Raw genomic sequence first — 15,162 nt, forward strand, 5'->3', positions numbered from 1 at the left:
TGAGGAAGAGAGGAAGAGCTACCTTGCAAAGTCGAGGTCGGCCTCTCTGGACATGGTGATGTTGGTGAGGTTCTGTTGAAGGACAAAGATGTTTCTGCACATCTTTTTGATGCCAGACTCACTGATTCTCTTAAAGTACTGGGCCCCGTTGATTAGAATGCAGGAAATTAGATGACCAAGACCTGAAAAAACAAAACAAAACAAAAAACACATAGCATAGGTTTTATTTGGATGAAAATAGCAGAGCGTTTACTAAAGAACAAAACATTTCAAGTGTTCTCAAAAATGGAGGGTAAACTCAGGGTTCTGAGTGATTTGTTCAAGTCTTTTCAAGAGTTCTCAGTCCTTGAAAAGGTCATTTAAATAACAAATGGTTGAAATCATGGACAACAGATTTTAAAGGTCAGGTTAAGGTATATAGTTTAAAGGTATAAAATATTTTCCAAATGCCATTTTTTCGTCCATTTCTATCCAGATTCAGAAAACAATAAAAATAAACTCCACAATTTTTTTCAAACTACAAAGAAATGCTGAAGTAAGGGAATAAATTTCACCTTTTGAAATTTCTACCAGGGTCCAGCTTACCTTCAAATATATACTGAAACTTGTGCTGCTGCAAGGCGGCTCCCATGGCTTCTTCAATGGCTGAGATGTCCTTATTCAGTTTGACCACCAGGGGGTCGTAGTCCATGCTTTCCACGTTGGCCACAATGGCATAGTTCCCCTGCTTGGTGAGGGGGATCAGGTAATGAAAACAATGTACCCTGGAGTAAAGCAGAGGAATGGAGTAGAAACAAGAGACCAATCTTGAAGCATATTCAATTGTAAAAATTTGCACTTAATCAGTCATTAAATGCACATCATTCCTCAAACTATCATTTACAATTATATCCCTCAAGAACGTTTCAGTCACCTGCTGCTATTATAATAGTCTTCTAAATCAGAATTAAGTAGTTATAATGTGAACTGTCTACCTGCTTTTATACTCTATAATTTATACAAAAATTCTTAAGTTTCATAAGTATTCAGAATAAATCCACTTATTCAACTATAACTACATCACTGCTGGATATCGTTAAGCCACAGCGAGTGTTGGAGAGCACCACACTGAATACGGAACATTTTTCTTAAGGGTGTTAAAAGAAAAACAAAAACATCATGTAAATAAAGAGCACACTCTCAATACTGTTATGTAACCATAGTTTTTATATACTAGCATGTGTATGTTTTGCGCCTAAAAAAACCAAAATTGTTTTCAGAGCTTTCAGGAGGATCCACTTTGAAAAGAAAGCAATGTAGGTATAAAAATTACAGCTTCTTAACATATTTTGTCAGGGGGCTCAAAATAATTGGACAGTTGCCTCAGATAGATTTCAAATTGGACATTTGCAAAGAAAAGTCCTGAAGGATATGCGATTACCTGACCTTTGGTTCACCCTTACATCGGAGAAAAAGCGCTGGGCACGTCACGAGGAAAAAAAAACTTTGCTGGTGGCTCAGCAAAATAAAAGAGCATTAAGATAACAGGTATAGTTAAGCAAAGTATACTGTTTTTCCCTGAAGAAGAAAATGCTGTATCGCCACAAGCAAACTGAGAAATAATAGCAATCATTAGAGATTGTCTATTTACATTGCCACCCACTTATGAAGGATTGGGTAACGGGACTAAAAGGCAAAGAAGAAAAACCCTGACATTCCCCAATGACACCCTCCAGTTCATTCTATAGGACTCAAAAGCATTCCCAGATCAGACGGGGTGTAGTTCATCTGAACTACACCCCTGGGTCTGTCCTGCAAAATTCTCTGAGTGGGACAAGACGAGAGAACCTGGGAAGTATTCATGAGAGATAGCAATCACAAGACTGAACCACCTAAACTGACTCCTTTTGATGTGGAAGAGGAGCGGTTCTTACTTAAAGCTAATCACCCAATCTCTTAGGCCAAGTCTAGCCAAGGTGTGAAACAAGCTGACATCAGCACCTTGGATCCGAGATCTTAGGCTTTTAATCATAAGCCGAATCTCCTGACAATAGATGAAAGTTGGGACATAGATAGCCCAATAAATCCAGAGCTTTGCTCTTTGGATAAGCTCTTTCTTCACTATATTGCAGCAGATAAGGGCTCGATCCATCAATAGATCGCCTGGTCTTTCACTTTCTTGAACTTTCTTGAGGTAGAAGCTGACTCCGACTCTGGAAAAAGCAGCCTGCCTTTCTCCGGTTCAGGACCAAGACCACAAACTTGCAGAACTGACTGTCATCCTAACAGCTATACACCGCTATTACAATACTAATAGAACATAGTTATTACTAAAAACAACAAATATAATATTAAGATTACTAAATCAGGCCTAACGCCAAAATACCATTCTGAATGTAGAATTTACTTCCTCATCCCTCTTTTCTATGTTCTCTTTTTTTTTGTCTGAGGTTCTCTAGCACCTTAAAGGGCCATCTTTACAAAGTCAATAGCTTTCAAATGCCTTAATCACGGTGTCTAGGGTGGAAGAACATAAAAATGATATGGGCAAATGTCTTCTCCCCTTTGGCAAAAGCCAAAAAAACACACTGCATATTGAATACCTCCATCTCCCATCCCTCCCTCTCAATTCAATCGTTTCCCCCACTAAGCTACTGTAGATCCTTCTGTTAACCCCCACCACCACTTTAACCTCACTCATCTCTCCTCCTCCCTTTTCTCTCCCTTCCTTGCCTCCTTCTTTCTTCCTCATGGCTTCATTTAGCTGGTACCACTATCAGGGGAAATTTGCGAGATGGGGAAAGTCAATGGAGTGTAGCATATAGCTAGACATCAGCCTCAGGGAGGGTTTTCAACTGAAATCATCAACAATATTGCATAAGCTACATAATGGAGTACAGGGAGGGATGGAAATAGAAGAGGATGATGGAGGACTATTAGTGGTTCTAAGGGAGTGAAAAAGTATATGGTGTGGTAAATTAACTTAGACATTGACATTCAAAACACATACTGAAGACAATGCAGTTCTGAACTGGAGGACAAATGATTTTTGCACACTGGACTTGACAGCTCGTTCTCTGTGCTGCTGTGTTAAAAAAGGTGCGACAAACATAACCATATCAAAACAGTAGTTATGTTCATGCTAATACAAATATGCAGGAGACAGTCAATGTAGTCAAGAGGGGAAAAACAACAACTTTTACTATACAATCAACTTCAAGTAAACTAAATTTTAACCAATTTAGTTTATGTTTAACAATATTATTTATTTTTGTCATTTACCTTTAATCAAATCGTGTTCTTGTCCAGCAATAACAAAAATAGATCACAGGTGAAAGTATAAACATTTTCTTTGAAAAAAACTCAAGATTTAAAGGCATATTTTAGTTTTTCTTTATCAAAACTATATGTAAGTTGTGTTGCAGTTTTAGTGGATTAGGCAAAATTCCTGAATGCATTGAGGATGTTCAGTGAAGGCTTAAGGATAGTTAAATTCCCAGTTAATGTGACACAAATATGTATGAACTTTTGACTGAAAGGACAAGACAATAACAATGTAAAACAGTTTCAAATTCCTCAGCTTTGTTTTCTTACCTGACCTCCAGGTGTAACACCAGCAGACAACGATCAGCGATATCCTGGAAGCCCCGAGACAAATCGCTCAGAGTCTGGAGAATCTGCTCCCTGCTACGTTCGCTCTCACCAAGCACCTGGCTGTCTGCAGGGGATGGACAGGCACCTGAGTACAAGCAAACAAGATACAAGAAACCTGAATATTGCTTAGGCTTTGTCAAAGAAAACAACAAAAAACAGGTTTATTTTTTACTGTGAGAACCTTTAATCTAACATGCACTTCACTGGGATATCATAGCATAAATGTAAATGACCCCAGCTCATTTCCACAACTGTGGCGGCACCTTCAGTTCAACTTCACACATTTGCTGAGTCCTTCATCATGTTCCCATACTTTCTTCACACAACTTGTGCTGAGGCAGCAGGAGCATGTGTCACTGTACAGCATTGTAAGTGACACAAAAGAACCAATTGTGCTTGTGTGAACGTGAGAAAGAGTCTAAGAGCATGATGAGCATAAATTCAGCTCCGTGTAGATCAATGGCCATAAATTAACAAGAGGAGGAAAAGGAGAGAAATTGGCCCTGTCACTCATATGTAAGTCTATTTGGCCAATGAGGCGTGTGTGGACGTGTAAGCAATGTGTGTGTGCGAGTGTGTGTGTGAACAGAAAGTGACTGTTGAGCAGGAGAATGCAGGCGTCCAGGATCGATGTGCCGCAGTCAAAGCCACCTCCCTACTGATTCTTTCTGCCCTTCCGAAGGTCACACATGAATGCAAGCTGGTACAAATCAACACACACACACACACGCACGCACACACAACACACACACACACACACACACACACACACACACACACACACACACGCAAGTACATACCTATGACTAAGGCCAGAATAGTGGCAAACTACTAAAAGCCTGCAAAAATTTGCCATTCTGTATCAACTGTGACAGATAAAAATGTATTTAAATTAGAACATTTCATAAGACCAATTAAAAAAAACAGGTGGCTAGAAAGAAATGTTGATGCTTAATTAGTGCTTTCAAGTGGTAAAACAAATATTCCCTAAATGATCTAATGCAGTAGGGCAAACTGTGATCTTTACTTTGAGCTTCAAGCATCCAGGATGCCGAGGTGAGTGAATCATCATCCGTGGAGACAACTTAGCATTTTATCTATATTTGAGTCACAGTTGCATTGCTTCTGTAGTAATGGTTCACATTTGCAACAAATATGGCGAATGAGAGTCATGGAACTCAAGCAGCGGAATTTTTCTATATATTAAAATTAATTAATTCAAAAGCCTGGGTTATATGGTGTGTACACTGCGGTATCAAAAGTGATGGAAGGCAATGCTGAAATGGTACTGTTCTTGAATATCAAGAAATCATATGCTCTACTGTTAAATATAATGTGTGTATAATAGTGAACACAGAGATGAAGATTTTAAAATAGCATTGAGCTTAGGATAAACCAAATAAACCAAATAAACTGTTCCTGTCCTTTTGTGTGACAGGATTTTCTTTTTCAAAGATTATGTCCATTATTCCACTGCTTAGGGATGGTGAGTCCAACCCCAAGAATGTCAAATCATAATTTGCATGTGATCAAAATGTTTTACTGCCCCTACTGCAGTTACTTTAAATGAATCTTTGCAAGATAAGAAACCGATGGCCTTGAGAAAACAGCAGCGAGGTGTATGCTCTGCCTTTCCAATCAACAAAGCAAACACAGCCAGCATTGTGAGTGACAAACTGGTGACAGCTGCTCTTACAGTTTGTGCATCTGACAAAGAGAGATAAAAAAGCAGGGAATACTGTTTCTCATTAAAACATTGCATGTTTGTTATGTGTCGGCCTGTGTGCACAAATGTATTCAACGTATGTATGCACTGTATGTGTAAGCTGACATGCTAATTAACAGTCTCCTTGAGTAAACCTGATAATGCGTGTGTGCAGTGTGTGGGAGGACACAATGGTGCAGTGTCAGCCTCATTTGACTGCTTGCTGCAGGTAGAGGCAGTGAAACACTTTGTGTCAAAATCTAACTGAATGTAGACAAGCTTCTGGTTTCTTTAAACATATAAAATCCAGCCGACGATGGAGACAAAAGTTTTAATGATGAAAGTTACTTGTAAGCACATTTATAAGAATGAACTACTACAGTCCTGCCTTCTGCTGTCCTCTATTACTTATCTGTTTTATTTCTCAACATTCTGGGCTTTTAGGGATGAATCTGAACAGTATTCTGGGTCAGGGTGCAGCAATATCACTAAATACAGATTCAAAGCAGAGTTGAAATGATTACATTTTGGGTGTGGAAGTCTTGATCTACTTCTACACTTTTACTTTTACCCATTTATGGTGAATATTACAGATACAAGCTCAAATATATACTCACCCCAGCCATAGCAGAACAAGACAAGAGCAATACTTGTGCCTTAAAGAATTGACTTGGATTTCCCCCTCAAAGACTTTAGACTTGGAAAAAATTATTTGCTAACATCTCTGTGTCCCGACCCCTTGAGCTATGTGGCACAGTGAGAGGAAGTATGTTTGTAGTCGTCAAGGTGAGCCTTTCAAACATCCTTTGGGGCTGCGTTGCTACAGGAAGTATAATGTTGAAAGAATAATGATGAGGGACTGCCTCCAAATTCTACAACTTTGCCTCAATGCAACAGCTGAGGCTGAACTTGGACACACCTGGGTTTTCCACCAAGACAATGATCCCAAACACTCATCAAACCTGGTTATGGAATTGATTAGGTAGTATGACAATCTCTGCAATATGCAGAAAAGCCAAGACTTTGACCGATTGCCACCATATTTAAATAAGTTCAATCAGTTCTATCATGGACACTGGTTAAATATCCAACCAAATCATCATCTAAAAGTTGGTGAGGTTTATTTTGCACAGATTTATTTAAAACATATGAAATAAATGAGTGCAGGTAGACTTGATTCTTTGCTGCTTTTAAAAATTCCATCTGGATGTTTTCTGTATTATCATTGAACTTTGCAAAAAGAACAGCTCAAATGCATCCATAAAGCTCCACCATCCCACCAAGGGAGAGGGTAAAAACAAGCTTTTTTACCACTACTGCATCCGTTAGAGGCAAATAAAGGATGCAGTGGTTATTTGCCATATGTTTTCTAAGGTTACCATGAGGATGGCTACATAAAACGGTTGCATCTTTCATTTTGGGATTAAATAACATGTTGCAGAAACATGTAAAGAAAACAACACTGTGAACTCTTCAGGGCTCAGTGTATCTTCTTTCCTCTCTTGGCTTGTGGTTGTATCTGTTGGAAAGGACATGTGTAGCAAGCTCTGGTCCTGGGGCTGTTTTTCCCCTACAAAGTGTCAATGTATATGCACATGGGTATATCCATGAAAGTGACTAGAAGCCCTGTTTCCTCTCGTGTGCATTACAATCAGTCACTCTGACAGAGGAAAAAAAGGGATTACTGTGGCACACACAGCTGGAGGTCTCTCCAGGGGGTGTCCATGAAACGCACCAGCACAAACACACACACACATAAAAATAACACTCCTTTTCCTCTTGCTGAAGGCCTATGCCACTTTGATGATGCGAGGGAGGTGTCACAGCATGGGGGGCACCATTAGAGTCGGGGACAGACGGGCAAAAGGAGACGACTCATTGGTCCTGACTGACAACTTTTCTGCTCTTTTTTTTTCTGCTTATTGAGTTCCCCATAACCAAATTGCAAACGATCTTAGTTATGACTTGTTTTTATTTGCATGGTTGAACATGAGTATATATGTATGTGCATTTCCTGTGTCTTTTCACGCATCCCAGCGGCACGCATATGCGAGAGTGTGCTTGTGCTCTGCGTTTATCCAATTATTTTTGAGTTTCATCTAAGGCAAACGTCTGTTGCTCACCATCTGCAGTAGATGAGGGTGGGAGACATTAAAGAAGGAGATCAGCCACAGAATCTTCACACAGCATGCAAGCAGAAAGGGACATGTAATGGCTAATTTTACCCTCCCTGTCCTGCATTACAGAAAGGTGTTACAGAACGCATCATCTTGAGAATAACAAAAACAACCTGGCAAGAAGATTGGAGATGTATAAAAATGGAAAAATACAGGACACACTCAACAAGAATCATGAAACACATACACTCGGAAAAAGCAGGAGACAACGTCTTGCAGGGGTTTAGTGATGAATGATTTCTGAACGACTGGCTTGGAAATAATGGAAGACATTATTTATTTTGCTGCCTCTGGTGGGTGAAGAACATCTGCAACTAAACTATGAATTTCTATCCAGGGAAACAAAACATTAAACGAATAGAAATCTGCAATTAGTCTAGATGATTTGTAACACAGAATGATTCTCAAAAAACAGGAATGAATTGAAAGCTACTGAGTGAACAAAGAAAAAGAATTGACAATATAAATACAAGACCATCATCTCCAACTTCAACTAGTCTTCCTGGCCTTTGCATTTAACAGAACATCACCTTAATTAACTTCCCTGTCAAGTAAAGTCAGAGGAAGAACACGGCTAAAGGAGAAAGCAATGGACTTGCTGTGGGTGAGATGAATTATTCCTAAGAGAACATCTTGCTGTGAGGAAACCGCAATGCCACGTGGCTGAAACCCAGAAGACTAAGCTGAAGGCTCATTTCTCTGCTCACACGTTTAGAAATTGTTGCTGGGCAAAAGGTCTTCAATTTAAACATATAGAACAAAAAATTCCTTGATAAAGTCTTCATACCACATTTTTCATGATACAAATTAAATTGTCTCTACGTATTTTATGAGGAATCAACGCAAAATTGTGACAAAGAAAAAAATGGATGCATTGCTTAAATAAATTACGAACAAAACTTTGAGAATTATAATGTGCATTTATGTCCTGCCCCACCTAAGACAAAACTTTGTAGAACAACCTGTTGTCTCTTCCAGTTTTACACATGTACAATGTGAATTGTTAAGCCATTCTTCTTTGCAAAACAACTGAGTCTCAGATAGGATGTCTTCTGAGGTTTGGAAATAACTAAAAAAATTCTAACACATATTGGTCCCTTGTTATGAAACACTTCACTGCAGATCTGACTGTATGTTTAGCATCCTTGTTCTACTGGAAGGTGAAGCTGTACCACAGTCTCTTACGGCCTTTAAGACATTTTCTTCCATGACAGACTTTTAAGTAGCTCCATCTTCTTGGATGGATGGACGATCAGATTCCCTGTTTTCACTTCTGATCAATAACATAGTAACCACAACATGGTGCTCTCTTCATCCAATTTCACAAATGGGATGGGTTTTCAGGTTGATATAGACTGTTGCGATTTCACCAATGCATATGAGCCAAACACTAAATCAAATAGAGTCTCATCTGACCAGAGCACCTTCTTTCCATGGGTTAACTTCTCAAGGCTTTGCCTGAACAGTGGCTTTCTTCTGGTCGTTTTTTCAAAATAGTCAAATGTGGAGTGCACAACTAATCACTATAGTATCTAAACTATGTCCGACCTGAGTTGTGGATCTCTGTAGGTACTCCAGGCTTGCCATGGCTAACCAGTCATGTCTGAGACTAATTAGCATTTTATTTACTTTTTAGGCGACTTCTGAAGGCACTAGGTTGCCTTGGATCACATGTAGGGGAATCAGGTAAAGGAGACCACGCTTACTGAATTGTTAATTGTGAAAAGTGTTTAATAATTATATATCATTTGACGCTTGCTGTTGTAATTTTACACAATCTGGATAATAATACTGCAACAGAGATGGCTGCCATGATGATGCTTTTTATTCTTGAATAAATATTGTGAGAGCAGATTAGAGGTAGCCAGCACTATAACCAGACAGATGATCAGATCCTTTCCTGCTGCCCACCAGATAATCACCAACATCCATAAACACATCATTACGTATCACACACATGCAGGCTCTTTGTCTTCAAGACATCTGCAACAATTTCAGAGAGAAAATTCAAAAGATGTTTCAATTTGCATGTGCACATACAAAAACTGATTCATCAGTGAGAAAGTTGAAGCTATAAAAATGATTTTGATATTCAAGAAAATAAAAAAAACCTAACTTTAATTTTGAGTAAAAACAAGAAATGTCTCCTACTGGAGAATGTGCCAAATGGAGGGAGGAAAATAAAATAAAATAAAAGGAATGAGAAAAGAATGAAGCAAAAGAAGTAGAGTTTTGAGAAGAAAGAAAAAGAAAGAAAACGGCAAAACAAGGAGAGAAGAGGAAAATGACTTGTTCATACCTGACTGCTTTTGTAATATAAAATCCAATTTGGACAGAAATAGACGTGAGCTATGCGGGGGTGGCGGGTTGGAGGATGAGATAAGGTGGGCACTTTTTTCCCCTGCCATAGCCCTGTCCCATCTTGCACAGCGCACGGCTGTGTACACACACAAGCACACATCATCCAAGCAAACCCACGCACATGTAGTCCGCCATCAGCTCACCAAACACTAAATAATGAACAATAAGGAGGCTGTCCCAGCATGATAAGTTGCTGGCCTATCCTTCCCATTAGTGCCACCCGCAGGAATTAATGATAATTATGTCACGTCCCTTCCCCGCACTTTTATTGAATTCTTATCTGTGAGAAGACGAAGAAAGCTGGCGTCAGGGCGAGAGGGAGAGGAAGTGCACAGAGAGAGAGATACGGCGGTGACAAAGTCAAACCCAAATAAGAATATTTCATATTTAATTATTTCATTTTTAGAAGAAAAGTTGCGATATGGAGCGGCAAAATAGCGCGAGTTCAATGAGCAATCAGAAGTCTGAAGCCAGAGAGTTGTGACAAAGGCTGATAAAGGTTGAAGGTCTCTTTATTCCTCTCAGAAAGGTGCATAATGTATCACTCTCTCTGACTGCACACCGACATATGGCAGTGAACCCCAAAAGGTTTTCACACATAATGCAACCCGTTCACTACAAAGTTGAGCACTCTTAAAAAACACACATTTTATAATAAAATAGGGTGATGATTTGGGTAAAACCTATTCTGAGACGGTATGTCTGAAAATTACTAACTTTCGGATGATGAGGGGATACATAAAATAGTGCTAAAAAGCATTACGAGAGTGCCAAGAAGCTTCACTCATGTCGCTATGGACAGCCTGGTCTGTTAGCACATGGCAGGTTGATACTAAGAATTTTTCCTGTTGAAGCCAAATTCTGACAACCATCTGCAGTCTTATGTTTTTTTAGACACAATTTTCTTGCAATCTAGTCAGTGCCCCTTGCAGACATGTTCTTATCTTAGCTACAGGAGCAAATCACAGATAGCGCATCCTTCTCCAGGTATTTCTCATTGTGATTTTTAAGTGGTTATCGACATTTCTCTCATTTAGATCAACTCTCATCAATTCAAAAATGCTTATTTATAACTTGGACAACTGCAGAGTAATTTGAGTCAAAGGTAAATATTTTAGAGAGAAATCTCTAACCAAAACATTGTCACAGTTTTTGGGAGAAAGGTGGGATTAGGGCTGGATCTAAGATCTAAATTAGTTTGGGCTCCAATTCAAATTAGGGATCAAAGCGATAGAGAAAGGGGACTGATTTGCAGTAACAAGTTGGGAAGACCTAATTAGCCTTTTCAGGTTTAGAAATACACCTTCTTCAAAGACAGAGAACATTGTATCTCTCCTAAGGCTTACTTTTGTGCAGGTGGTTTCTACCTGTTAAGTAGAAAAAACAAACCAACCTCTATGTTTTACGGCCCTTTCATAGTGAAGAAATAATTAAGAATTACAAGCACACATTTGCTGTCTTTAAATAAACAGTGCCCTGGGCGAGACCCTCTTTCTGCTGCCCCACACTCAGCCAAGCATTCAGCCACTTCTCCAACAAAGCTAATTCAGCTTTTCCCAATTTAATTCGTTAGAAACATAATATAAAAGCAGTGCGAGTGGAATGGAAAAATCAATCTAAACTTGTACAAAGCCAAGAATGCATTTAAAATGCTCTTTCTTGTGTGTTTTCCAAATTAGAATAAAAGTTTCAAAAATCTCAAACTGTGTTTTAAATAATCCATGAAAAGAGAAATGCTGAGTTCTGACTGACCTAAATAAGTTCAACTTTGAACTAGAGATGTTCAAAAGCAGAACGGACTGAATAAAAACACAGAAATCAACCCTTAATTTCGCACTAAATCATTTTCTACTTATCACATAGCAGATTTATGTGATGTAAAGAATTATTTTTCTTCATTTCTAGATTTCCAATTCCACTGACTGAACATGTAAATAAACAGCAGAAGTACAGTAAGAGTGCAATTTGGTGACTTATTTTATTATTATATCAATTTTATTTCCTCCCCCTGTTGTGCCACCAACCATTCTGGTAAGATATATTGGCAGCATTTAATTCCCTAAAGTCCTTATATAGTAAATGTATTATTTTGTTACAGAAAAAAATGAAGTTTTTCACATTTTTTATAACAAATGCGCAATCAAGTAAAATAATAAGTGTTTATTTTACTTATGTAAAAATGTGGCATATTTAGTTTTTTTCCATTCATCTTCTAGGTAACAGAAAACCAAACCTGTTATGAATCTTTTGTCTGAATAGGGTTCAGCAGTTCTAAAGATTGCAAACTCTGATCACAGTTTGTTATTTACCAAACAGAGTACATTTTTAAAATATTCAACAAAATTCAAGATAAAAAAATACTCTTAGATTAATAATGACAACAAAATCTAAGTACAAGTGATGAACAAGGGGACATCAGTGTTACACGTTGAGGAGTTCAGAAGGAGAAATAGAGCGACATTAATGATATGGTAGCTGATGACTCAGCTCTGAGCGAATGTATGAGTCCTGATTAGGTGATACAATCGAAGACAAGAAGAACCACGCATAATATTCACACATGTCCTTTAATCTGACAATATTATTCTGAAAACTATAAAATAATGGCTAAATCTAATGCTAAACTTTAATTGGATTGCATGTCTGTGTCATTACCTAACTGCTATAGTCATCATAACTGCTGCCATTTACTATACGAAGCATATAAGGAGTCAAAGGGGAAAGTAAAGTAAGAGATTGTTTGCATTCAATAAGTCACACTCAAGACAATACTGAGTTTGCTGCGGAAGGAATGAATGACAACAGATGTCTGCGTTGGCGTTATTGTGCCAGACATACGTGGGGAAAGTATTGCATATGTTTGTGTTGGTTTTGTAAATAATAGACTCAGTACATAATTTAAGTTTGTCAACAGATTCTGGTTTAACTGCTCATAGGTGAACTCACCGGACATCTGAGGCAGGTTGGTGAAGAACGACCTCAGGCGACCAGCGAGCCACTCCATGCTCTCATGAAGGTTAGCCAGAGCCTTGAGGTCGCTGACATCTCGCAGGATCTCGTTTTGGGGGATTAATTTATCTCCCAGGTTCCCTGTCAGGACCTCTGACTCCTTAGCAAAAGCAGCGCTGAAAGAGGAAAAAATAAATGGTTCCTGACACAATTATTCATTAATATATTAAGTATATGACCCCAGTAATGTAATGCAGGCAAGCATAATGTGTGGGATTATGTTTATTTCCACCCTTAATGGGTGACATTAAGGTCCCGCAAAGCTTTTGAGGTGATAAAATTGTTTCTGCATTTTAAAAATATCTGTCCCGCTGCAGTTTGTGACATCACATTCACTCGCTCATTTTAGTAGCACAGTGTTGTTAAAAATGTTTAACAACACATTAAGTTCCTCTTCACCATCTGCATTGCTTCTGAAGTAACTTCTTTCAAGTCTCGATACACCTGCTTGTCTTTCTGCTGCATCTTACTTCATTGCGTAAGATGCAGAATGCAATTTGGAGAGGTTGCACACACGCCCATACTTCGAATATCAGATTTTTGGACTGTGTAAGGAAGCTAGCGAACCCTAACAAAACCAACACATGCACAGCGAGAACATTAAACTCCAGCCCAAATGATCCCAGGCTGGAATTCAAACCCAGAAAAATCTTATTGAACACTTAAAATTTTACAAGTTGCAGAGATTTCTTTATGGCTTTTATTTATAACATTTTTAAAATAACATTGTTTTCCCAGTTAAGCCCCACTTTGTGTTGCTCTACCATAACATTCGCTATAAAAGCAGATAGGTGACGATATGGTAAAAGTTGGTATTCATTCTAGCAAAAATGTTTTGAAAGAAGCAGATTTCTTAAGGATAAAAATATGAGGAGTTACTGAATAACTCCTCATGTTTGACATACTTAAACTTGTAACAGTAAGATTTATGATCATATGAAGTCAATTTGATTAGCAATGTAGGCGTGAATTATTACCTTGACCTTTATGGTGATTCACAAAAATAAGCAAAACACGGTAGTGCATCAATAAGTAGTTTGGAAGCCCGAGTGGAGAACGGCAGTATATAAAAATTAAAAAAAGGTATTTTGAGATCATGAATTGTTAGAAGGGAAAATAGAAACGAGAACATTTGGAAAAGAGTGCAGAAAAGACATGACGTGATAAAAACAAAGATGGAGTTTATTTAAAATCACTTGTGGTTGAAGGATTATTAAAAACAGATTGAAATAACTGATAATATTAGAGAATAATGGTACCAAAAACTCATAGACATATAGCCTGGCCTCCAGGGCCACCAGGATGTCCACAAATTTAAGATCCTTCAAACGACAAATTAAAAAAAAAAGACTTTAGTAAAGCACTGGGCTGAGAGCAGTGCAGGGGTTAATCCACCATTTCACAGCAATGAGAGCTAATCTAACTCTCTTTCCTCTTTCCTTTTCCATCTCTGAGCTGCTCTGTATGTTTAGGTCTAAAAAAAAGCAAGCGCAAGAGACGGAAGCAGAAAGCACTCAACAGACTGACTTTCTCTGCCACATAACCAATTTATTTATTTACTTTACCATTCCACTCCAACGAGCCTCACTGTTCCCTGCACATTCAAAGGCTATTTTGATTAGACTCAAACTCCTTTTCAGTTCCTCATCTTATTTATTTATTTTGTTTGTATTTTCTTCTTCTTCTTCACTCCCTTCAGATCCAAGGTACTTAAAAGAGTAATCATGACTTCTTTTATGGGAATTATTTTTTGATTAAAAGCAAAATAGAGGTTTAATAATGTTTAAATAACATTCCTAAAAGTTTGCTTGTATTAGTAGATGAGTCCTAATAACTTCTTTACGCCTGATTGTGTTCAGTGCATACCGTGTAAAATCCTCTTCATCTTCCCTCTTCTGTCTTGTCTGTCTGGGTTGCGCCATATTTGTCCAGTTTGGAAGAGACTGAAGGAGACGACTGATGTCCTCATCTTTGGCCCAGGAAGCACTGATGGTTAGTTTTTCCTCACACTGGACTATACCCCTGAAGACAAACACATGAATCCAGAAAAACTCAAACTTATAATAGTGGAAAAAAGGAATTTACACTTATAGCCCTTAAACTTCTCTAAATCTTCTTATCGTAAACCTTCCTACATTCCCTAAAACAAGTTTCGGCTTCAATTGTAAAAGCGGTTCCACTCAATTTAATTGCCTCCCAAATTGTTCACATTTTTTGTTTTATATTAAAACACTTGTCTGTCATTAAAAAAATCCGATAAAATATGTGTGAAAAGGT

At 38.2% G+C, this 15,162-nt stretch overlaps 1 protein-coding gene across 1 annotated transcript in view; it reads right to left on the bottom strand.

The window, feature by feature from the left end:
* Positions 1-15,162, bottom strand: part of exoc4 (exocyst complex component 4) — a 112,356-nt gene that overhangs the window by 12,303 nt on the left and 84,891 nt on the right. Inside the window, exons 15-19 of the mRNA XM_055054792.1 lie at positions 14,752-14,907; positions 12,823-13,001; positions 3,574-3,718; positions 586-764; positions 23-182 (exon numbers count right to left, since the gene is read on the bottom strand). Coding sequence (XP_054910767.1) covers positions 23-182; positions 586-764; positions 3,574-3,718; positions 12,823-13,001; positions 14,752-14,907 — 819 coding nt within the window. The remainder of the gene's footprint in view (positions 1-22; positions 183-585; positions 765-3,573; positions 3,719-12,822; positions 13,002-14,751; positions 14,908-15,162) is intronic.

Source organism: Poeciliopsis prolifica, unplaced genomic scaffold (assembly GCF_027474105.1).
Source record: "Poeciliopsis prolifica strain line A6 unplaced genomic scaffold, Auburn_PproV2 SCAFFOLD040, whole genome shotgun sequence".
NCBI lineage: Eukaryota > Metazoa > Chordata > Actinopteri > Cyprinodontiformes > Poeciliidae > Poeciliopsis > Poeciliopsis prolifica.